At 48.4% G+C, this 23,560-nt stretch overlaps 8 protein-coding genes across 8 annotated transcripts; 3 read left to right on the forward strand and 5 right to left on the reverse strand.

Annotated features, from left to right (window-relative positions):
* Positions 1-811: 811 nt before the first annotated feature.
* CNBB0500 (hypothetical protein) lies at positions 812-1,453 on the reverse strand (the record flags this gene model as incomplete). Its single annotated transcript, XM_772383.1, has 3 exons — positions 812-940; positions 1,027-1,176; positions 1,343-1,453. The coding sequence occupies 3 exons, from the start codon at positions 1,451-1,453 to the stop codon at positions 812-814; spliced, it is 390 nt and encodes a 129-aa protein (XP_777476.1).
* A 1,130-nt stretch (positions 1,454-2,583) lies between these two features.
* Positions 2,584-3,788, reverse strand: CNBB0510 (hypothetical protein; the record flags this gene model as incomplete). The annotated part of the gene is made up of 4 exons (XM_772384.1): positions 2,584-2,786; positions 2,854-2,982; positions 3,035-3,093; positions 3,154-3,788. The coding sequence occupies 4 exons, from the start codon at positions 3,786-3,788 to the stop codon at positions 2,584-2,586; spliced, it is 1,026 nt and encodes a 341-aa protein (XP_777477.1).
* Positions 3,789-4,346: 558 nt separating this feature from the next.
* Positions 4,347-7,847, forward strand: CNBB0520 (hypothetical protein; the record flags this gene model as incomplete). The annotated part of the gene is made up of 5 exons (XM_772385.1): positions 4,347-5,360; positions 5,694-5,872; positions 5,920-6,749; positions 6,806-7,029; positions 7,086-7,847. 5 exons carry the CDS (start codon positions 4,347-4,349, stop codon positions 7,845-7,847), a joined length of 3,009 nt encoding a protein of 1,002 aa, XP_777478.1.
* Positions 7,848-8,404: 557 nt separating this feature from the next.
* On the reverse strand, positions 8,405-11,878 carry CNBB0530 (hypothetical protein; the record flags this gene model as incomplete). The annotated part of the gene is made up of 9 exons (XM_772386.1): positions 8,405-8,653; positions 8,724-8,813; positions 8,888-9,029; positions 9,127-9,224; positions 9,353-9,511; positions 9,583-9,695; positions 9,766-10,065; positions 10,126-10,237; positions 10,307-11,878. 9 exons carry the CDS (start codon positions 11,876-11,878, stop codon positions 8,405-8,407), a joined length of 2,835 nt encoding a protein of 944 aa, XP_777479.1.
* Positions 11,879-12,563: 685 nt separating this feature from the next.
* On the reverse strand, positions 12,564-13,545 carry CNBB0540 (hypothetical protein; the record flags this gene model as incomplete). The annotated part of the gene is made up of 4 exons (XM_772387.1): positions 12,564-12,700; positions 12,860-13,053; positions 13,163-13,230; positions 13,369-13,545. The coding sequence occupies 4 exons, from the start codon at positions 13,543-13,545 to the stop codon at positions 12,564-12,566; spliced, it is 576 nt and encodes a 191-aa protein (XP_777480.1).
* Positions 13,546-17,265: 3,720 nt separating this feature from the next.
* CNBB0550 (hypothetical protein) lies at positions 17,266-19,373 on the forward strand (the record flags this gene model as incomplete). Its single annotated transcript, XM_772388.1, has 9 exons — positions 17,266-17,310; positions 17,375-17,433; positions 17,524-17,840; positions 17,897-17,994; positions 18,045-18,124; positions 18,184-18,491; positions 18,546-18,975; positions 19,037-19,145; positions 19,212-19,373. 9 exons carry the CDS (start codon positions 17,266-17,268, stop codon positions 19,371-19,373), a joined length of 1,608 nt encoding a protein of 535 aa, XP_777481.1.
* Positions 19,374-19,954: 581 nt separating this feature from the next.
* Positions 19,955-20,353, forward strand: CNBB0560 (hypothetical protein; the record flags this gene model as incomplete). Its single annotated transcript, XM_772389.1, has 2 exons — positions 19,955-20,150; positions 20,226-20,353. The coding sequence occupies 2 exons, from the start codon at positions 19,955-19,957 to the stop codon at positions 20,351-20,353; spliced, it is 324 nt and encodes a 107-aa protein (XP_777482.1).
* Positions 20,354-20,874: 521 nt separating this feature from the next.
* CNBB0570 (hypothetical protein) lies at positions 20,875-23,560 on the reverse strand (the record flags this gene model as incomplete). Its single annotated transcript, XM_772390.1, has 5 exons — positions 20,875-22,424; positions 22,482-22,557; positions 22,604-22,726; positions 22,782-22,803; positions 22,917-23,560. 5 exons carry the CDS (start codon positions 23,558-23,560, stop codon positions 20,875-20,877), a joined length of 2,415 nt encoding a protein of 804 aa, XP_777483.1.

The following is a 23,560-nucleotide window of genomic DNA, read 5'->3' on the forward strand; positions in this document are numbered from 1 at the left end:
CGGTGCCGCAAAATCAATTATCCCGGGTAGAGAGGCGGAGAAAGGATAGGTGGGGCAAGATGACCGTCAATCCTAACCATCTGCAAACAAAATGTACCAACTCTACGTAAAGATGAAGGGGACGGTGGTCTGGGATCATATTCATCACCACTACATGCTTCCTGGAAGCGGTGGGCGGTACCCGTACTTAAAGAACATAACGAGCGCCATGGGGCATATTCGGGTGAATACAGAGACCAGTTTGCGGAGGACGCGGACGCCTATTGATGACATCCTGGTAACTGACAAATGGCTCTTCATTCGTTAACGTCTGGCGTCTGCCTCCGTGATAGCTGTTGGTCTTTGCACGCATACTCTCGTTTTGATCAACCGGCCAAAGCCGGTTGTCAGTCTAACAATGTGATTGACTTCATGCAGCGCATATAATACGGTTCTTCTACACTTGTGTTTCCCTTCGCCATAAGCTGACCAGCTATGTTCTTTGTCTTGAGCTCAGTTGTTTTATTTATGTTGCTGTGTCCTCCTAAGTGGAGCCTGTAGGGTTTCGTGATAGTGATATGATTAATATAAATCTCTTGAGATACGGTATACGATACTAAGACTTTGCTAGGGCTACAATCACTCAACCCCTCAACTTTCAATTTAACATGCTACAAATGCTATAGTGCCGCCAACCCCTACTACGCAGCTCCTATTCGTCCATCAGTCATTGACAGCAAAGCGTCCTACTCTTTTATTTCTTGCTTTTGGAAAGTATCTGGAACAGCCAAAATCGAGTCAATATAAAGTCCTCACGTTAAGGAGAATTAAACTACTCACTGGGTATCTGGGGCATCCACTCCAATCTGTTCTTGCAGAAGAACTCACCCTTGGGTGGAAGAACAGCAGGTTCGTCAAGGGATCCGACGACAATGTATCGGAAATCATTTGCGGCCGCTTCCTATTTACACAAGGACATGTCATAAGGTCAGCAGTCAAATTGGCAACAGGGTCACTGCCCATCATAAACGAGAAGAGCGGACATACCCCATACTCAAGGATGTAGCTCCCGCAAATACCGCAGAACTCTCTTTTCACCCCATTCTTCGCCTTGTGTTCTGTTGCTTGACCTCGAATATACCGGAAGCTCGAGACAGGGATCTTTGCGGTCAAGCCGAAATCGCCTCCAAACGCTTTCTGTTGGGTGGAAAGCGGTATTAAACGGCCGACAACGGTATAAGACGAAAGGGAGGTAGTGGTAAGGCCAGGCAAGGAAAAATTGAACAAGATCGACGGAAGAGCGTCAGCGGAGACACCTTATGTCTAGCCAAAGAGGTTAGATACGGAATTGCAGGATACGAACCTTGCAGCTCGAACAGTGACATAGCGTCACCCTCGCGTCGTCCAGAGAATCAAGAGACACACGATAGGTAAGATCGGTACAAAAGCAGCCGCCTGTAAGAGTCACTGGCATGTTCGTCTTTCAGGGTGTTAAAAATGTACGCTGAGGACTGAAAGTTCAAGGAAGATAAAAGTGGGAGAATGACTGGAAGCTTGTCAAGTTTGTTTTGCATATAGAGCGAAAATACAGCTGGTGTACCGGGTATCATTTATTATGGAAGCTCTCCACTGCTTATGGGCAGCCGAACAGCCGCGACCACAACAACAGCAAAGAACTTAGAAACGTCAAACATCAAACTGCAGGAAACGAATGATGGAGTCCTACGTCACACGCGTTTGCCGCTACATCAGGTGCATTCAAAGTGCGTTTTCTTCCGCGATTATAAAAATCGCAAAAATCGTGTTTCAGCATGAATGCACATTTTCTGGGACCCAGCCTGTCGACCTCTGTTGCGACTCCCAGTATTGGGAAATTGGGCAAGGAATTCCGTGACGTCATGATAATCGCCGAAATCGCGTTTAAAATCGCGAAATCGCGTTTCGAATAATCGCATAATCGCTGAAATAATCGCGGAAAAAAAACGCACTTTGAATGCACCTATAATTGGCCGAGACTGCCCTGCTGTAGAAGATTAAACCCGCCGAACCCGCCGACCTTGTCTGCACCTTGCCTGCACCTTGCCTGCGCCTTGTCTGCACCTTGTCTGCACCTTGTCTGCACCTTGTCTGCCCTTGCCTGTTCTATGTGCTCCCGATCTCTGTGTGTTCACCCCCATCCAATTCTAAGCCCGCGGAACTATTTCGTTGTCTGCCGCCGGCGTGCACCTTGCCTGCACCTTGTCTGCACCTTGCCTGCACCTTGCCTGCGCCTTGCCTGCACCTTGTCTGCGCCTTGTCTGCGCCTTGTCTGCGCCTTGTCTGCACCCTGTCTGCCCCTGCCTGTTCTACGTGCTCCCGATCTCTGTGTGTTCACCCCCATCCACATATGATTATATATGGCTTGAACACTTCTGTACAAGTACATATAGGAGTGATGATTTTTTGCACGTTTGCTTGCCCAACGGACTAAGAACCAGCTCATCCGCAGTTGAAATCAAATTATGCAATGCTTGTAAGATGCATACAACAACTTGAGTGCCGTGAATAGACAATACCAGTACAACAATACAACGCTATCCCGACGAGCACGCTTTTAAAAAAGGATCATGATGATCGGTCCGCCAACTCGCCAACTTTTCTTGCACCCTTCGCCTTTTGCTGCCGTGTCGCCTTTGCCTTTTCCCTCCTCACCTTCGCTCTCTCCGCAGCCTTGGTTTTCCGTTTCTCAGCCTGGACCTGTTGAATCTTTGCTTTTTCTGCGCGGAGTCTTTCCTTTTCGCGACGTTTCACCGCTCGCCTTTCTTGTTCTGCAATAATTTGGAAGGCATACGGGTCAGCACTTTCCTGTATTTGTGGTATAAGAAAGAAACGCACCTGTTTTTGAAAGATGAGAACGGAGCAGAGGATTTTTGCCGGGAAGGACAGTGGAATAGAGGTCATTGATTGATGGGCCCGGGTTGGAGTCTTTGAGATCGTTGATGATCTTCATCCTATGGCTCAGGACTAGTGACAAGGATCAGTCCACAGGATGAATTTGCAAAGAGTATAGACGCACGATCTGGCCCAGCATTCCGATATATGTCTCTTAATCGAAAGTTGGCGGCAGCGATGTCTCTATGAATAATGTCAACTTGTCTGTCGTGGCAGATCGAGCATGAAGACTGTAAGACGCACGGCCGCAGACTCGGTACCATGCTTGCAACTTCCAGTACGCCTTCCCAATCCAACGCGTTCATTTCTTTCCTCTTCTTCTGCACATTTGGCGGCCGCACACCTGCCAAATTGACCAGGATTTCATTCAATATGACTATAGTCGACGATACGAGATTACCAGGGAGAATGGGGTCGATCTGTCTATCTATATCTCCGTCTTTTCCTAGTTTGGGTAAGACGAGGCCTTTTTTCCGTATGTATGAAGTTGCAAAAGATGTAATGGCGCCTTGGAGACTCGTGTCCGATAATAATTCCAACTCATCAACAGCTCTAGGCCAACGAGTTTCTGGATCGTCAGGCGATTCTAATCGTCTCTTGCGCTTGCCCAAAGTCGGATTGACAGGGATATATGCCGAACCTTCTACAAGCCTCGGACGAACTGTAGACGTGGATCTAGACGGGCTTCCCCTCAAGTCGCTATCATCACTGAGAACAATACTTTCTTCATCATCAGCTGTAGGATGGTCCCACTGACCACTTAGTCGAACAGACAGGTCTCGCTGTGTCTCGGCCTGCAAGTCATAGAGGAAAGACGAGTATGCAGCGTAGTCGGAACGCTTGAGAGGCGGTAAGGGTGGTGGTGGGGAAGGCGGCATGTTAGTGAAGGTTAATGCTTGCGGCCTTTGAGATCTGGGAGGAATTTATTTATCGGATTTAATCGTCAACACAAGAAAAGTCTTCGTGGTTCGCCAGAACCGGTCGATTTCCCGGTTCGGTGGCCACCCGCATAGAACCCTGAACTTTAATCGGAAAATGCGGCTGTTTTCCTGACTTTATTATATTGTTTTTGAGCCTTAAATGCTTGTGATTCGGGCCGGAAATGTCTCTCACACTCATCGATACCCCTCTATATGAGGATTGAACACCAATTAACTAGGTTCATCTACTCAGTCACATAAGAATACCTTTGGCGGGTGGTACAATGTTGCTACTTTATGAAAAGAATGCTTTTCTGCGTAGCTCTTCCTTTATTTACCACCCAAAAGCTTCGGTCGGTCCGGCCGGAAGATATTGGGAAGCACTTGTACACATGGCCGCATTTTCTCGTTTGGCGAGACTCGGGAGGTCGGCTTCTCCTCCATCAACATCTCTTCCAATTCGGTACATCCACCACCCTCAAACATCTCTAACGTATTTCGGCATTGCTATAACTAATGGACTATTACACTGGCGATCCGAGGCCCCCACGCTTCAGCTATCCGCCACAACCGCCCTCGCCACGGTCCCGCACTCGACCGTACTCTCCCGAGAGGAGATCAGTGCACGATGATTCGGAGTACCATAGACGGAGCGAATACGACGATCATTCCGCAAACGTTCCCCAAAAGCGTCCTGCAGAGACAGAATCATCATTGTCTCAACAGGCTGCTGCCCGAAGCCAGCCCAAAGCACGTACAGAATCCTCTTCGTCGTCCACAAAACCCAACGTGAAAAAAGAGGCCGGAGGGCCAGATCAGCAGGGCCCAAGGCGAGCTGCCCAGGCATGCTTACGCTGCCGAAAGCAAAAACTCAAGTGTATCGGTGGATGGCCGTGCAACAGATGCACAAAGTCGAAGAATATTTGTGACTTTGGTCGGCCAGGGATGGGTCCTCCCGCGCGTGAAGGGGGGACATCGGAAGCGAACGCTCGGCTCGAGCAGCTAGAAAGTAGCGTTGCAAACCTTCTCGCTGGTCTTGCTGGCAGTTCATCCAATAAATATCCTAACCCTGAGGTTCTTCATACTTTCGACCCAGCTCAGCGTCGAGCTGAATCCATCTCTGAACAAGGGAACACTCCCTTCCCGCCTTCGGCGCCAGGACAATGGAATCCCAGCATTCCACCGCCAACCCACGTCAGACCTCTTGATCCTCCTCGTGTTGGAGCGGCAGCAGTACCTCTCGGTGCGCCTGGAGCATCAGCTTCGCCAGACGACCCGACAGTTCAGCATCACGTAAGATTCACGTCGTCTCCTCACCAAACGTTCATTCAGCACGGTTACTCGCCATCTAACTTTTCCTCAAATGGTACGGGTCCAAGTCCTGGAAGTGGCATTGGAAGCTACGACTCGAGCGGGCTTAGAAGTGACCGAAAGAAGGCCGGAGGGAAGAGACAAAAGGCCGAAGAGAGACTTGCTACTGCTACAGACCAAGACTTTGATGAGGCTCCCTTCAAGTCGTTAGTGTACCAGGTAAGTTGCTCTAGGATTTTGTTGCGGCAGACTATGTTACTAGTTTTCAATCCGCATCCCGTCTCAAACCTTCTTGGGTGGCGTGAAAACCATCGGGCGCCCGCCGCTGGTGGTCTGCTATTTCATTGCAACCATGAATGAGGCATTTGGCTTGGAAAAGCTCCTCGAGGCGGGCCTGGTATTGCAGGATGGACTGCTTCTTTTTCATGCGATGCGTATAGAAGTATTTTGACCACGGAACGAGGCCACATATTTACTTTTCGAGCTCTGGCCGGAGATGGGTTGCGTTGGAGTTGGATCTAAATTATCATGTGTTGTGCTGATCATTCATAGCCGTCAGTATGGGACAACCGAGAATCCTCACGTAGAAATTCTCCTCAGCCAAGCCAATCATCAGCAAGTAGAGATGAACCAGGACCAGGATACTATGTTCGGCGATTTATGCGTGATCGAGATGATCCTGTCAACACGGAGATTGTTGAACCACGTATGGCAGAGACTCTATTCAACTTGTGCGTCAATATATATTCGGCGAATTCATTCATTGACTCTTCTATAGCTTTATTGACCACTGTCACCCATTCCTTCCTGTTGTTAATGTCGCCCTTGATGACGCTTTCAACACTATCCGTCAATCACCCTTTTTAACATCCGCGATTCTTGCAGTTGCGGCCCGTTTCTACATTCGTTACACATCGCGCAATCCCGGCTCTTTCCCTACTCTCGACCCCTCCGTTCCCCCACGCCTCGCGAATCTCGCCGAAGCACATCTTGCCAATACTCTCCTTCGAAAACAGCACGCTCTTTCCGACGTTCAAGCTGTCATGCTCCTCGCTGCCTGGGGTCTTGAGTCTGGTGGGCGGGGACCTGACGCGTGGGTTGTGACGGGGCATGCTGCAAGAATTGCAAGGCGTCTGGGAGTGCACAAGATTTTGGCGCGGGCTGCTGAGGCGGCGAGGATTACAAGACCGGAAACGGAAGATTGGAGCAAGTTGGAAGCATTCATGCCACAATGGAGAACATGGTTATGCTGGTTCTGCTTTGATGGGTTTTTGTCCCTTGGTTTTGGCCGTCCACAGTCCACTCAGTTTGAGACAGTAGACGAGCAAGGGTTCTTGCAGATTCGCTTGAACCAAACTCCCCCGCGACCGGGCACTACGCCGTCCATGTCTCTCTATGGCGATGTGTACATTGCTGGTCAAGTGCAGCTTACTCAAATCGGACGAGACTTGATCAACTGGGGTGAGATGCTGGCAGATCCCAAGGGTGCTTCTTGGGCCGACCCCAGAAGGGCTCAAATCTTTCATGGCAAGGAGTTGAGTGTGAAGAACATGTTCAAGGAATTGAACGGCAGGCTGGATGAGTGGTGTAAGCTTTGGATCTGGAATGGTAAGTCATGTCCTTTAGTATTGATATTTATTCCTGCGCTGACAGAAGTATCTCAGTTGGGTCACCGTACTCCCTTTACCTCGGCTCTTCGGCACGCATCGCGCGTCTACAAGCTGACCATATGCGCCTCTGCTTGAACTCCTTCGCGCTTAAATCGTCACCTGATGAGGATGACTTTGTTGCCGAGTGTTTGAAGAAGGCTTTGAATGCGGCGATGACGACTATCCAGACGCATTATGAGTCGAGCCAAACCGATCTTGCCTTGAGCTTTGCGACGGATGTAAGTGCAAGTGTTTTAGCCGTGACAACCGAATAACTAATCATCCCGCACTACAGTATCTTACCATCACCCTCGCCCAAGCCGCCATTTTCCTCGTTCGAATCGCTCAGGCCGATTCCTCTGTCCAGGCTATCCTAAAGATCGAACCTTCTGTCATCGCCCATTATCTCAAAATGAGTATCGACCTTCTCCAGACAGGCGAGTTGTCCGAGACAAGGCTATCGACTTATCTCGCCAAGACGATCCGCGATATCGCACGCGCCGCAGGGATCAATGGCCTTGGGCCGAGAGATAGTGCAGAGGATTCTGGTTGGGAATCGAGACCACAGTCTGCTCATGGGTCTGGGACCTCGGCAACAGGTGTTGTTTCCGGCTCTGGCCAGGCAACGGGAGCGTTGGGAGATGGTGCGGATAACGCCCCACCACCTGAATTGCCTTTCGACATGGACACATTCCTTCAGTTTGAATCCCAGCTCGACCTCGGCTATCTTCTTGGCTTGCCGGGCGACAGCGGTGCTTTTTCCGTTGCGATGGGTACCAATCAAGGTGGGCAAAATGGGAACGGGATCGACAACGGCGCTGGGACGCAGGGAGTACAAGGGGTGTTGGATGCAGCTGGGGAAGTGTTCAATGAGTTTGGCTTTGGAATGGCCGGGATGGCGATGGGGTACGGGGGATTGCCTTTGTTGCCGTCGCCTGCTTCAGCTGCGGCGTCAGTGCCAGGTGGGAGTCAGCAGCAGCATTCGGCGTCTGGAGGCGAATGGAGCATGAATGGCGGGGCGATGTCACAAGAGCAGGAGACGGGAATGCGAATGTGATATTTGTTTTCTTCAGATTCTTGGTTTTTTTTTGGTGGGATACTACACGATTCTCAATAAATTTAGTGGAGAAGGGAAAAGGCCTGACCTTCACAGCCAAAATTATAGTGGGCTTGACAATGTATGTAAGAATAGATCACGATGCTCACCTGTTCTCAAAAGAATCACTGGACCTTGAACAACATGCGACACATAAGAGTCTGCATACTACACAACGGCTACATATACACAACAAATACTGTCCCCAGTAGCCATACTAGAAGACTTTCCCAGACGAAGCAACCTATGAAAAGAGATGATGATAGAAATAATGTAAAGTATCCAAAGGAAAGACGTAAAAATACGAAAGAGACCTAATTGTCAACACTCAACAATTGATGCGAGATAGTCATAAACAAATAGTTTTGAAAGATATAGAATTTGAGGACAAGAAGAGGAGGCAAACGTTAAACGTTAGAGCGTATGAGTTTTTGAATTAAAATGAACTCCCAAAAACAAGAAAAAGCTCGTGAAAAATTCCCTCATTCCCTTTCTCCTGCTTTGCTTCAATGATTGTTTTAGCACTCCCCAAAATCTCTTGTTACACTGCTAAACTCCCCAAACGGATTCTTCTCCTTATCATATCCCCGCATCGAGCCTGGTATTGGCATCGCTGACGAAGAGTGGCCAGATGTACCGCCAGCTCCACCACCGATGGGTGACGATGATGACGTTGTTTGGACGAGCTCCTTAGGGGTGAGCATACCTGGAGTAGAGTTCCCAGAGACGGAAGGAGAACCTGCTTTGGCGTGGATGATGTCGGTAGTCTAAGTTTGCCTCAAGTGTCAGTTTGCTTCTCCTCAGGTATCGAGGTTTGGAAGGTCAAGCAAGACGTACAATATCGTCTCGATCGAAATCTATGCTCTTGCTTTCTCTTAAAGGTCGGAAATTTATTGTATCAATTCCATTTGATTCCTCGGGGATAATCTGTAATGGGAAAATCACCCGATCATTAAGTATTCTCTTTGACAGAAATGAGTGGATGCGCAGGAATCACTTACAGGCGGTGTCATATTCCTCAACAAACCCCAGTTCACCGATGCAAACCACTTGTGCTGCTTCACTTCGCTCGCACCAGACGCAGAACCAAGACGCTTGTTCTCATCTTTGATCAAAAGCTTGCGAATACATGATTTGCAATTGCTATTTTGTTCGAGGGTTAGGTCAGGTCGCAAAGGTGGACAAGAAGATGTTGACAGTCAATAAAAGCCAAATTCAAAAAGGAAGGCAGAGAACGTACCTTGAAACGGGTACTGATTCAGGGAAGAGGACTTCATTCTTCATGACATTCGCGAATGTCGCGTTCCTATTTGGACCCTTGAATGGTGTCGTCGCAAACTAATACAAAGTAAGCTATATGCCATTCACATCCTCATCTCAAAAAGATAATGGTCATGGAGAAGTATGAGGGATATAGAAGGGTGGACGGAAGGAAGGAGGAGATAATGAAGGCAAATTGAACTTACAATCATCTCATAAACCAAAATACCCAGCGTCCACCAATCCACAGCCGAGGAATGACTATGTCCCTTAATAACCTCTGGTGCAATATACTCTTCCGTACCGACAAACGAGTTGGTTCTGAAATCCGCTATACACGAACGCGTATCTACCAGTATCGTTTGCTAGTTTTCCCCAGAACTTTGGTAAGCACCCATACTCGATTGGAAGGACGGAAACCAGATCAGGTACTCACGCCGTTAGGTCCACCATGACGTATAGCTGCTGGCGCACCACCCGCTTCACCAGACTGCTTTGAGAGGTCGAAATCAGAAAGCATGATATGTCCCGACTGGTGGAGGAGGATATCTAAAATCACAGTGAACGTGCGTGTCAGTGCCTAGTGCTTCAGGAAAAACAGAGGGTAAGAAATGCTTACTCTCAGGTTTCAAATCGCGGTAGATATACCCATTCAAATGAAGATACTCTAATGCTGCCGTTACTTCCGCCGCATAAAACTTGGCATGCTCCTCCGACAAACATTTCCCCGGTCTCGTCTGCAACGCACGGAAGAATTCACCGCCCATACAGTAATCAAGAACGAAGAAGAGGTAATCTTGCGATTGGAACGAGTGGAACAAGGTGACGATGAATGGGTGGTTTGCTGTTGCGAGGATTTCTTGCTCAGCGAGAGCGCGTTTGATCTTGTTTCGCTTGATCATCTCCTTTTTCGATAACACTAGACAATCATTGTCAATGGGGATGCTTCGAAAGGGATAAATGGATAAATGGGACGCACCCTTCATAGCAAACAGCTTATCCGTCTTCTTCTCCCTCACCAAATACACTTTCCCAACATCTCCTTTACCCAGCAGTTTTATCTTCTGGAACGATGACGCTGTCACTTCAACCTAAACGGACATTTGTCAGTAAAATCTCAATTCCGCATACTTTGTCACCAGCCAGACAAACTAGCTCACCTGTTTGGTCTTTATAGAATTACTACTATACGTCCTCTTAAATACCTGCTTATGCCTGCTCTCCCCATCCATATACCCACCTCCCCCGGGACTTGACCCCGAATATCCCTGGAGCTGTCTGATATTTTTCAGTACCGGCGCCGTACCTGTCGTCAAGCTCCTACTCGCTCTTGTTCCTTTGGCAGAAAGCCCCGATCCTTGACCCGGACTAGGAGAAGCCGTCGGGCTCAAAAAATGGTTCTTCTGCTTGAGAGGCGAGGGGGTAGGAGTCGCTGAGGCTGAGGCTGAGGGGGTATGTGATGTCTGCGAGGTATACATTGTGGAAGAGTTGGATAATGGACTGATAGATGGCGGGTGGTCACTATCCGGGGAAGAAGTGAGGTCGATATGTCCTCCAGAGTTGCCGACGATCACTACAGGTGATGAGGACTTTTCCTTGCTGGAAGTTGAGCTGTTAGGCTGATTCTTGGGTGCAGGTAATGGCGGTACATCAGGAGCGTTGCTGAAAAGGTTATTGGAGAAGAGGGCTTTTGTGTTTGGGGCAGAGACCACCCGTCGGAGAAACCTCGCGGCTACTGATCCAGAGTTGCTTCCATTATCGTTAGTCTGCCCAAACGGCATTCGCCTAGAAGAGTTGGCTGACGGTTCGCGCTTCGACTTCGCGGGCGTTCGCGGTGACGCTGCGCCTCTCGACGAAAGCGACGATGAACCATCACTCTTCTTCCTCCCTCCACCACTGCTTGACGCTCCTCCTGCACTGGATGGTGGTGCGGTGGACTGGGGGAAATCGGTAGCGACTTTTCCTAGACCACGGTACTTTTCGCTCTTACTCTTATCGTGCTTGTTCTTACCCGCTGGTGCAGATAAGGGTGCTGAGAAAAATCGGCTTTTCAAGTTCCCAATCCCAAGCGGACCGCCAGTGGGTGAACGAGTAGACGCGGTCCCGTAGGTGTTTGACGAGGCGACACCATGTAAACTCCCATCTCCCGGGAGGAAGTGACCGCCGGAAGAATGCGAAGTACGCTCTGTAGTAGATGCAGACGCAGAATCCGTCACAGACGAATAAGGTCGCGACTGTTCACCCGAGGTCGATGTTGTTTGGAGATTTCCATTACTCGAGTTGAGATGGACATTGAAACTCTCACTCGAACCCTCTTCTCTCGTCTTCGGCATGCCTTCTTCGTGAAGTACTTTAGAATCAAAGTGTTCAACGCTCACGCTACCAGGGTTGTTTTTGACGCTGGGCGATTTAGGTGGGTAGGGGTCGGTATGAGCGCGAAGTTGTGTTTTACGAGGGGGAAGGTAAGGTTCTGTTGGCACCGCAGGCGAGACTTCCCCTGCAAATGACTGTTGTTCCTTGTTATCCAGCACAAAGCTCTCACCACCCAACGCTGATCTATTCTCTTTACCCCTCCCTATTGTCGCTGTCCTCCCAAGTTTAAAGACACTCTTCCACTTTGACGGAGTACTGTTGCCGTTGCCTAAACCTGGGCCGGAGGACTGGACGGGGGAGTTGTAGGAGTCGGAGGCGGGTATGGATGCTGTAGGGGGAGCGGACGCGAGAGACGACATGGGATGCTTGCGTGGCTGAGCTCTATTTGATTCCGGGTGGATATTTGCAGGGCAGGCTATGGCGGGGGGGTTGTTGGTGTATGGGGAGGAAGGAGTGTCGAGGTGGCGAGAGAGCGGCGTTCTCTTGAGAATTATCCAGGGATGTTTGTGGTTGTTATCTGCAACTGGACGGGGTCAACGCCGCTCCTCCACCCGCTCGCTGGCTTACACAACTCACTGTCCTCTCCAGTCCGTCTGTCTTTTCCTTGCAAAAAACAAACAAAAAGAACGCTCCTCTAGCAGAAATTATTGTTGCGGGTAGCGCTGCGGGGTCTTGGAGAGTATGCAGCCGACAATAGGAAACCCTCTTTTATTTCAATTCAGATCATCCTCCCACCTCCACCGCGTAATTTAGTTTAGAGTCCAGGCCTTCCCAGACCTCCCCATTACAAAATTGCACCACATTGCCGTCGTTCTCATTACAAACGCTGTGCACCACAATACAAACCATTATTATTACTACGCTTTGCACTTTATTCTAACAGAGCCAGAAAGAAAACCACTGCATAAATCGTACATTTTGCTGCTATTCGTCATATCTTAATCTCAGAGAAGACCAAAAATCCACATATAACGCTACACTTTCCCCAAAACTACCATCTGTTTGACTCGCACATCCAGAATCCTACAAGCACCTCTCATAAATTTACGCAGCAGCCTGTTGAGGCTGAGACGATGAAGAGGCAAGAGTAGCGTTGGTAGATGCAAGTCGCTGAGCTCGCTTGGTCTGGTAGTCCTTGATGGCAGACTTGATAGCATCTTCCGCAAGGAGAGAGCAGTGCACTATAAGGGAGACAGGTCCATCAGCAAAACTTCATCACAAACTTAATGATCCCCAAGTCCAGTTCCAAAAACCCAAAGGATGTGCTCGGCCGAAACGCCGAAAATACACAGCGTTTTTTTGGGATGACAGAATACTGGGAAACAGGAAGCTTGACTCACACTTTACAGGAGGAAGACAGAGCTCCTTGGCAATCTCAGTGTTCTTCACCGCACCCGCCTGATCAAGGGTCATGCCCTTTACTCGTTCAGTCATATATGACGATGAGGCGATAGCAGAACCACAACCGAACGTCTTGAACTTGACTTCGCTGATGACACCGTCTTCGCCTACTCGGATTTGAAGCTTCATAACGCTAGGTACGAAGAGAACAGTCAGCGGCTGTATACGTGAAGAGTTACAATCGAGACGGCGGTAAATAGATCGATGCTGGAAGATGGAAATAGAATGAAATTTTGACTCACTCGCCACAGGCGGGGGCACCAACAAGACCAGTTCCAACATCAAAGTCACCCTTGGGAAGGTTGCCAACCTACAGCAACAACAAATACCATCAGTCAGCTATTTCACATTCTTAACAGTTTCTTATAATATTACCGCCTCTCCACTCGACCAATGAAATCCTCTCGGAAACGCACAACACTTGCCAACAAAGTAGAAAAGTACTCACGTTACGAGGATTCTCATAGTGGTCAATGACCTTGGCGTGGTATCCCCTCTTGGAAACACCAGCGCCGGCACCCATCGTTCGAGCAGCGGCGAGTACAGGTCGAGCTCGAACAGCAGGTCGAGCGAAAGAGGTGGAAGCCATAGCGGCGGTAGATCGGAGGATAGTGTTTCGCATCATCTTTGTTGCTTCTTGTTAAAACTTGTCTCTGCTTTGTAGTGTGTCTTGTAAAAGGAAAAATAAAGGTGGAAAAGCTTTTGAGAAGATGGAACGATAAGTTGGAGTTGGAGAGGCGATGAAGAAAGATCTTAACTGCTTGCCGTTGAGAAATGGATGACTCCTTGTAATAAAAAGTAAGCGCCCGGCGCCGAGGAGTGACGCAGCGACGCAATTTGCCATAATACAAGCCCATTAAATCGTAATCAGATCCCTAATAATCAGAATTATCTCCAATTAAAATTACCTCCACCCATCGAACGCCGAGCGCCGAGCCTGTTTTCCTATTAATTTCTAATCAGACAAGGAGTGGCGAATGACATCCTTGCTCGTCACCGCCCGCGCCTTCCATAATAAAATCGCGTATCGCCGACAATAGCCGATCAAGTGGCACTTTGCCTTTGCGCCTCGAGCCGCGAATGTTCTGGTTTGTTTTGGTCGCTTATAGCCCAACGAATCAGATTTTTGATTAATTAATCTATTGCCGAGCCACGTGTAGATAGGCGGACGGAGATGAGCGATGAGCGAGGAGTATTTATGTAATGTAGTGATCACAGACGAGATAATAACCTCGCGCGGTACTTAATGCCGCCTTGGATCGAAGAGAGACTAGCTAAGACGGCTCGCAAAGCGCTAAAGCATGGACTGCATAGTGACCAAGCGAAAGTGAGAGTTGACTGCAGACGGCTAGAGAGTTGGGAGATCCTGATTTGGGCCGGAAGTATGAGATGTCAGTAAGTGACAAGGCCACGGCCAACGTCAAACTTCATGCCGCAAAGGCTCACCTTTGGGACCCTGCTTGCCATGTGAGTCTATCTTTCATAATCATTAATAATTCTTCCTTCGCAAAAGTCTTCATCATTCTAGGAGACGGAATGTTGAGTGATAACTGACGAAATTCTATGAAGAAGGAATTGGCACTCGAAGTTTGTCTGGGTCTACCCCGCATCTTCCCTCAATACCAGCCACTACCCAGCTCTACTTCGACGCTTACCCTTCGTCCTTCCCCAGTGATAAGACCAAGATCACTTTCATTTTGACAAATCTTCGCGGTCCCGTCCTCTCATCCTTCCAACCTTATATCATCCAGCAGCCTCAACCCCTGATCCTTACGGATTACGCCTCGTTCCTTACTCACATCAGGCGAACATGGGGTGCTGCTGACGAGAAGGGCACCGCCCGACGAAGCCTTCGCCGACTCCGACAAACTTCGAGTGCCAATTCCTTCTTCATAGAATTTCAGCGTCTTACAGCCATCCTTGGTTGGTCTGGCGATAATGAAATTTTGGTCGACAAGGCCATTGAAAAACTGTCCGACAATCTCCAAGACGAACTCGCGCGTGCCCAGTTCGAACCAACAAATCTCAACGAACTCATTGACTGGGCTACTGCGCTCGACAATCGTCTTCGTGCTAGATCTGCGGACAGGTCTAATTTCAAAACCGAACCTTCCATGGTCCATCAACCAAAGTCATCTTCCTCCACTCCACCCGCTGTCAGCTCTTCTCCTTCTCGCCCCCGTGAACCCTTGACAGAGGAGGAAAAAGCTCGTCGTCTTACTCAAGGACTGTGCAAGTATTGCGCCAATTCTGGTCATACGCTCGCCACCTGCGGACTTCTTCAGGCTCGCAATGAACGTCAAGCAAAAGCTCAAGGCCGGTCGGCTTAGGAGAGCACCCCGCCGATCCACTATACTGTCAGGGGGCTATCTCTTGACAACAAGTATTCTTCGTCTACTTAAAGCTATCATCTTCCGGCATTGATCTGGCTGCCTATTTAAAGAGGCCCTCGGATCATTTGTTGTCCCTAACCTGTTGAAGGCTATCGCCAGAAGAGATAGCCCCCTGACACTTATGTTCTTACTCTATCCCTCCCCAGCACCAAACTTTCATGCCTGAGCATGAAGTTGGTTTGATAAGACAAAGGATGGATCTGATTCGTTGAACGGTAATATTATGAAGAGTTCGAGAAGGCGGTACTAGAAAGTCTCATCGATATTGATCAAAAGAAGGCGATATCGCCTGATAAGACAAAGGGATGGAGGACGAACTAATGAGGGAGTAAAAGAAGCATATAAGCCATATACTGTTTGCTGGAAAACCACGATGAGTGAAAAGCATTTGAGAGTGCAGTGATAGACCAAGAATCACACCATATTTCCTGGTTTGGCCTGTATGAAGGTAAACTTCTGCTGGCTGAGTGACGATTATCGATTATGGATGAATCATTGTTTCTTGTCGTATGACGTAGACCTTTTCTGTAATGCAATAACAATACTTCCCAGCCAATTTGCATTACATGAGCAGGACAAATTTCATTGCCGATGTGGACCGGAATAAGGGAGTTGTTCCTTGGAAAAAGGCTTCCGAATCATCGCCTGCTGTCGGTCGGGAATGAAAAGTTGAAGGATCATCATAGGTTGAGGAAACTGACGGAAGTTGAAACGGGCAAGTTATAATAGTGGAGAAGTGGCATACCTATCTCTTGAATAATGGGATAGTAGCTCGGCCCATATTCAGCCGTGCTTAGGACTTGACGGAAGAGACGTCCAAAATCAAGAGTGGCAAAAAAGGAAAAGAGGACACAGCTCAAGGAAGGTCCGATGGTCGGATTAGGGTGGCAGCAATAAGGCTTGGACAGATCCACAATCAACAAGGAACATCTGTTGTTGTTAGCTGGTCTGAGGTTCAATGAATGTGTCCTGACTTCCACCAACAAAGCCGAGCGAGGAGGGAACAAGAAGCTTAAGCAACGAACAACATGTACGTAGAAGAGAAACGATGAAAAATCAAGGATCGCCCTCACAAACGAGCTTCATTGGATCAATTTGCAGATCTTCCTTTAGCTTCCAAATTGGCTAACTGTCCCAAACAAACCTCTCCAATCCTTCTTGAATTCAGCATCATCCACCGATAGAAACGAACGCACCGACAGTCGGGTCAGATCAACATCCGAACAAATGATTTGTAGTGCCGACAGCAATTTGCTTCCGTACCGAAGACCTGCATTCGGTTCATTCGGCTTCTCCAGCTTTGGACCCTGAGGCCAGGGGAACGGAAGCTTTTCCTGAATGTTATGCTGCGGCGGTGTCCCTCAGACCTTTTTTCGCGGGGCTGGGCGACGCTGGACGGGGCAAGTATGGGGCAAACAATTCCGAAGCACATTCTCCATCATCTCCTCTCCTGCGATCTTGCTCGAATCAGAGTATCGAAACAGTCGCTCCGTTTCGCATAAACGCAAAGCCCTGCCCACTTTTCCCCGCAAGACATTCCCGATTTGGGAGTAGCTCGTTAGACTTTTTACGGGGCAGCCCGGGGTTTCCCCTCAACGAATCATTTGCGCCACAGCGGGGTCGAGTCCCCTATTCAGCTGTTTCCTGTGTTGCTCTTCATTCCTTACATCCTGTATCAATACATTTCAAGACATCTGTCGACGTTCGGTAAATATTTACGGTCCATCCCGAACTCCAAAAACTTGAGATCCGACCACACTGATCGGCTTTCTTGTTTAAACTCTAAAACTGCTTCATCTTTTTCGACATCATATAAAGCCTTATTGGTAGAATCGCTTTTTCTCGCCTCTGTGTCATTATCTATCTACTTCTCCAGATAAGCAAACACTCACCAACCTTCTGCACCGGCTGAACCCCCAATTTTCGACAACTACTTGCATTACGCCCTCAAGATGGCCTGGAAGATCACAGAAGACCGTCCGACGCCGCCACAAGTGGTATGTGCTTTTATTTGTTCGACGACATGTTCATGCGATTAAGTGGCTCATACGACTCCCATAGTATAACTGGAGACTGTACATTGCTGCTCTCTTAATCGCATGGGGTGCTATCACTTTTGGGTAAGTTCCGGTCCGGTTTATGGCTATTCTTTCGGTCAAGCTATAAATTTTGTGAGATGAACCTTTCCGCTGACGCAGTTTACTTAATAGTTACGATGGTGCATTCATGGGTACGACCATTGCTCGTTCATCATTCAAAGCATACTTCGGCCTTGATACACTCTCCTCCGGCGAATATGCCAATGTCTCTTCCAATGTCACTTCTTGTTTCCAAGCCGCTGCCTTTTTTGGTGCCGCCTTCTCCTGGGCTCTCATGGAGTCATACGGTCGAAAGATGACCTTGCAAATCTCAACGGTGGTTTTTATCGTTGGTGCCATCTTGCAAACATGTCCTCCCAAGAACTTGAGTTACATCTACAGTGGAAGATCCCTTTGTGGTTTGGCTGTTGGTGGTATCACCGGTACTGGTGAGTTATTAGGTACAGGAGGCGACTAGATTCCGGGCTGACGACCATCAACTTAGTTCCTGCCTACATTAGTGAACTTTCTGTTCCGAGTATTCGAGGACGATTGACTGGTCTCTTCGAGATTGCTTATCAGCTTGGTTCCCTCGTCGGCTTCGTACGTCCCATTCGTCATTTCGTCATGGTAGCCGCTGACAACCCTCGCAGTGGGTCAATTATGGTGTCTCTGAGCACATAAACCTCGACAGCGACGTTACTTGGCGTCTTCCTATGGGTATCCAGTTGATGTACGTTTACGGACGGCAACTTTCGAGGTACTGCAAACGATGCTAATTCCACATTACAGTCCTGCTGGTATCCTTATGGCCGGTTCATTCTTCCTCAAAGAGTCTCCTCTCTTCTACTTGAAGAAGGATCAAGACGAGAAGGCACTTTCAGTTCTTACCTACCTTCGAAATCTCCCCGAAGACCACCCCTACATCCAGGAGGAGATTTCCCTCTACCGTGAACGTATCCTCCACGAGCGGGCGGTCGTCTCTGGCAAGCCCGGTCTGTGGGGCTATCTTCGCGGTGCAGGCAAGGCAGTCATCCTAAAGGGTATTCGAAACCGTATGGCACTTGCTTTCATTATGTTTGCGCTCCAGAATTTCTCAGGTATGGCAAGAAAGATTTATCAAGAAGCCAGTGGCTGACATTTATGCAATATAGGTGCCAACGCCATCAACTACTATTCCCCCACTTTGTTCGGGTCCCTCGGTATCACTGACGTCAACCTTTACACCGGTATCTATGGATTGGTCAAAGCTGTCGGCTCCATCATCTTCTACGTCTACTTCATCGACATGTGGGGTAGAAGGCAGCCTTGGATGGTCTCTTCGGTCGCTTGTGCTCTCTGCTTGATCTACGTTGGCGCCTACGTTAAAATTGGTCACCCTGCCGACCAAGAGGTCATTTCCCACTCCACCAAACAGGGTGGTACCGCTGCCACTACCTTGATCATGTTCTACTCTGTCTTCTGGTCCTTCGGTGCTAACGGTCTTCCTTGGATCGTCACTTCTGAGATCTACCCTCTTGGTATTCGTGGTCTTTGTGGTGCTTATGCTGCCATGTGCCAATGGCTTTGGCAGTTCGTTATCACGTGAGTACATTTTTCTTTTTGGCTTGAATCATGCGAGGTGCTGATAAAATGCCTCTTACAGTAAGACTACACCTGACATCTTCCTCGCTATGGGCTGGGGTACCTGGATCTTCTTCGCTGGCTGTCTTATGCTCAGTGCCGTCTGGGCCTACTTCTTCCTCCCCGAAACCGTAAGTCCCTCTTCTCGTTCCTATGACTTTTACCAGTTGCTAATGATCTATCTTCTGGCCCAACAGAAAGGTCTTCGTCTCGACGAAATGGATGCCCTCTTCGGTTTCACAGGTGAAGAAAAATCAGGGATCCTTCACCCTGACTCTGTTCACGACCCTCAGGCGAGAAAATTGCAACGTCCGTCTCACGAGGAGGAGATCTCCACAAAAAAGCTTGAAGAAGTGTAAATTAGCATTTTCGTTACTTGAATCATATATGCCAGCAATCGGGCTTAGATCTAGAGTGTAATACAATATCTATGTAGTCAAAAGGTGACATTGGATGCTTCGCAAGATCGAGTTGTGGAATAAAAGATTTTATCTACCAACACTTGTTTCAATCTAATGCATCGCCTGAATATTATTTCAATCTGTTCCATGTCTTGGGGGTGTGTGGCAACTAAGGATAATGCAAAACTGGCTGTCTTATCGAGCAGTTTTATATAAGTCTTAGTGGTCTGAGCCGAATACATATTACGTCGGTACTACGTACCGTGCGGTTCGAAGAGGAGCAAAGCATGCAACAACTTACTTTGGAAGCTTAATTAAAATCCTGTTAATAAATCAATTAAAGCTTTCTAAAGAAAAGGGTTGACGTCAAGACTTGAGAGCTGAAAACAAAGCGGACATGAGCGCCTTACAACTTTTCGCGCACACCCCACCGCTTTATATAAATTATCAAATCGGTACAGCAACGACCGAAGCAGCCAAAACTTCACTCAAATCTTCAACTATTTCTCAAACAGCCCAATTCCAAAAGCATATCCACAATGGCAAAGTCAATTCGATCCAAAGCTAAGATGGCTTCTCGTGCCCGAAAGAGGAACATGTCCCACTATGCCGCCACTGAAGCAGCTCGAACTCAACGTCTGTCCGACAAGCTCTTGGGCAAGGACAAGAAGGAGGATGGAGACAATGAGGAAGTTAAGGAGGAGCGCATTGAAGGCGAAGATGCTGAGATGAAGGGTAAGTTATCAATATCTCTGTCTCGTTACGAATTTGAGGATATATGCTGATCAGTTTATTTTCCAATGTCTTTAGAGGAACCCAAGAAGATCTCTACATCCGGATACAGGGGTTCAAGAAAGGAGCAATGGAGGACCGCTAGAGGTATGAGCGTCAGGCCAAAGGGCAGTACCAAGGCCAAGAGGAACACCAGGAGACGTTAGATTGGGGCTTTAGATGAGGTGTGGCATATATGAGATGTTGTACGATAATCTTACCTGGATGATACCTCTTGTTATTCTTTCACCGCTCAGGTTTTCATCCGAATCTGGACTATATTATACAATCGCCCAAGGGCTCTGCCGGTCCACGCTCGGCGTTTCACAAGCTGACAGACTTACAGGGAACGTTGTTCATATCTATAAGCAAACATAGGGCATAGGTAGCACATAGGCAACGAGAAAAACTCTTTCCTCACAAGGACCAAACATACGCAAAGCAATAAGATACGAGGGATCTAACATAATGTACAACTCTGAGGGTCTCGTGACGGGCGGCCATCTTTCCTGTCTGACAAACGTTGACTAAATTGGCTATCGACATTATTTCTGGCTGTTAATTCGAAATCGTAATAAAAGGAATGTGAAATGTAAAGTCGAAGAGGATATAAACATATGGATACAGTAGCGGGAAGATTCTCGCAACCAGTACGCAAACCATCAACTCATTGAAAACCTCCACCAGCTCAAGAAGACAAATGCCCATTCTGCTTCCTCTCACCACCGTCAACATTACCGACATCAACTGCCGAACTGCCTCCTTCACTACCCCGACTCGAACATCCTATCATCCGCAACGCACCTCCATTCATCCCCGTCCAAGACCCGCTCCCACCCACGTTATCACTCACATTAAGCACCCCTGGCCTTTGCCTTGGAGACTGCGCAGAGTGCGGATATGGGCTTGCACTGATTGACTGCCGTCGATCTTGTTTCGTCTGGATGATAGCTGAAAGACGGACATTATTCCCGTTAGCCATGTCAGGCGACTTTGCGAGACCAGTGTTAGAGGTCATATTTGCAGTCGGGTTGAGGTGAGCGCTTACAGGTGGGTTAAGCGACGAGATGTGTCTCTTCAAAGAAGGTGGATAGGCAGGCAATGAAAAGCCCAATTGGTATATCCCTGGCGAGACCGTTGTTGGCGAATCATCGCTCAGTGCAGCGCTCATTGACTGACCCATCAATTCCGAGGGTGACGCAGTCTGCTGTTGGTGCAAGGAATTCAGATTAGTAGGTAAAGAGTGGGGCGAGGTTGCGTGGCTTGCAGAAATTGGCACTGGGTTGAATGGGAGCGGGTTGGAAGCGCCTGCCGTGGTGAGGTCTATGAACCCGCGTCGAGCCCAGGTAGATGGATCAGAAGGATCAAGAATCGGTGCTGCCGGAATAGCAGGCGGGCCCATATTTCCCGCTTGACGTCTGTAACCTCTTGTACCATTGAGACTCTGAGAAAATCCAGCAGGTCCAGGGACTTCCCCCAACTCTTCACCGAATGGGGAGAACAACATAGCACTTGGAGGTTCACCCTGTACGCTCCGAGTACGGATGTGCTGCTGCGTCACCTGTATAGGAATGGGAAACGAGCCTGTATTGGCTGGTGCGCTCTGTGGAACAATATTTGTTGGTGATTTCTGGGTGAGTAGAGAGAAAGATGCTGGTTGACATAAAAGTGGGAGATATGGTTGAACCTGCTGTTGAGTGTGATGGTTAGGAAGGTGCGATGAGCAGGGAATATTGATCGCAAGTCCTTTCGGGCTTCCTCCATGCCGGACTTGACTCGACGCCATACACCCATCCAACCTATTTCTATCAGGTGGTATCCCATAATCAAAATGAATTGACATCGTAGGCGAAAATCCCTCTTCCACTTGTCCTACCGCACCTTGTAAATTCCCTGCCGCTGTACCATTATGTTTCCATCCTTCGTACTCCATAGGCGCATGGCCGGCCATACCAAAGTAATCCCTTGTTGGAAATACAAACGGCGCTTCCTCGTCAACGTCCGGTAGGAGGTGATGTCGATAAGGGTCTGGAGGTGATTGCCAATCAAGCGAGCGTTCGGAAGATGTGGGTGAGGCTTGATCTTCGCAGTTGGAGGCGCCGGCGTAAGATGGCTTGATGCCGATGCCAAGGCCCATCGACATGCGACGTTTTTGGGCTTGAGAGGGGCGAGGAGGAACGCGACGTTTGAAAGAGGTAATCTCTTGTTTGGTCGAATCTCGCCGAAGGAAGGGATGAGCTGCGTTTGAACATAAGTTCAAGTGATGATTCAGTGCAGCGATAAAAGGTTACTTACACCAACTGCTGGCATCGGGGTCGCAGATGCCTTTTTCGACATTCCTCAAGCTAAGCTTTCTGTTGAATCCGTAAATCTGTCATTCCATCAGCCTTACCCTCTGAAACAGGTGTGAAGCTTACATTGAGTTGTCGTGAGAAGCTTGCGAACCTGCTTTGTCGATATACCACAGGTAAGATCTTGTCTGCCAGCTCTTCAGGATTTTCGATGATTATTAATTCACCTGTTTCGTCCCATCGGATGATCTGCAGCTAGCATCAATATTTATTCCGTGAAACTGAATGCAAAAGCGGAACTGACATGACTATATTCGGGTTGAGACCTTGATAGTCGAGTCAGCTAACATCACTTATGCCTTACCAAGTACTACTCACAGTAACCTGCAAAATCCGTCAGTCACCCATATGACAGCCTATGACTATATTGATCACTCACGAATAGAGCTTTATCAAGAAAGTCGGTTGTTTCCCCTCTGTCTTCCTGGCCTTCTTCTTTTTCGACGATTGCTGAGGAACCGGAGACATAATAGGATTGTAGAACGGGTCCATCTCAGGCGTCATATCACCTTTTCCTATACTAATATGCAACCCTCCATCTCTGACACCATCACTCCCTGCAGGCATGTTTGAAGAAGACGCTATTAATCCATGATGATGCGGGAACAGCACTTTGCGCATAGATGACGATGATGTGGAAGCCGAGTACGCTGCTGGAACAGAAATGGGCCGTCTTGGTTGATATGATTGTGAATGTGATTGCGCATGTTGGTTGACGTTTGAATGGTGATGCTCGTAAGGTGGTGGGAAGGCATCCTCATCCCTAGGAGATGGATCGTGTGAGACATAAGTTCTAGATTGGGAGACAGGTGATTTGGGATCCCAGTCGTCTAATATAACTGGGCTGTTATCTGGTTGGTAAGAGCTGCCATTGCTGTTGTTGTGTTGATGATGAAGCGAGGTTTGATGTGGGAGGTTGGGTCTGCCAAAAGGAGATGCCGATGGTGGAGGGTAGGACGACGGTTGAAAAAGAGCCAAGTTGGGCTCACGAGGAGGCGGAGGAAGGTAGGAGAAAGAATTCAT

This window comes from Cryptococcus neoformans, chromosome 2 (genome assembly GCF_000149385.1).
Source record: "Cryptococcus neoformans var. neoformans B-3501A chromosome 2, whole genome shotgun sequence".
NCBI lineage: Eukaryota > Fungi > Basidiomycota > Tremellomycetes > Tremellales > Cryptococcaceae > Cryptococcus > Cryptococcus deneoformans.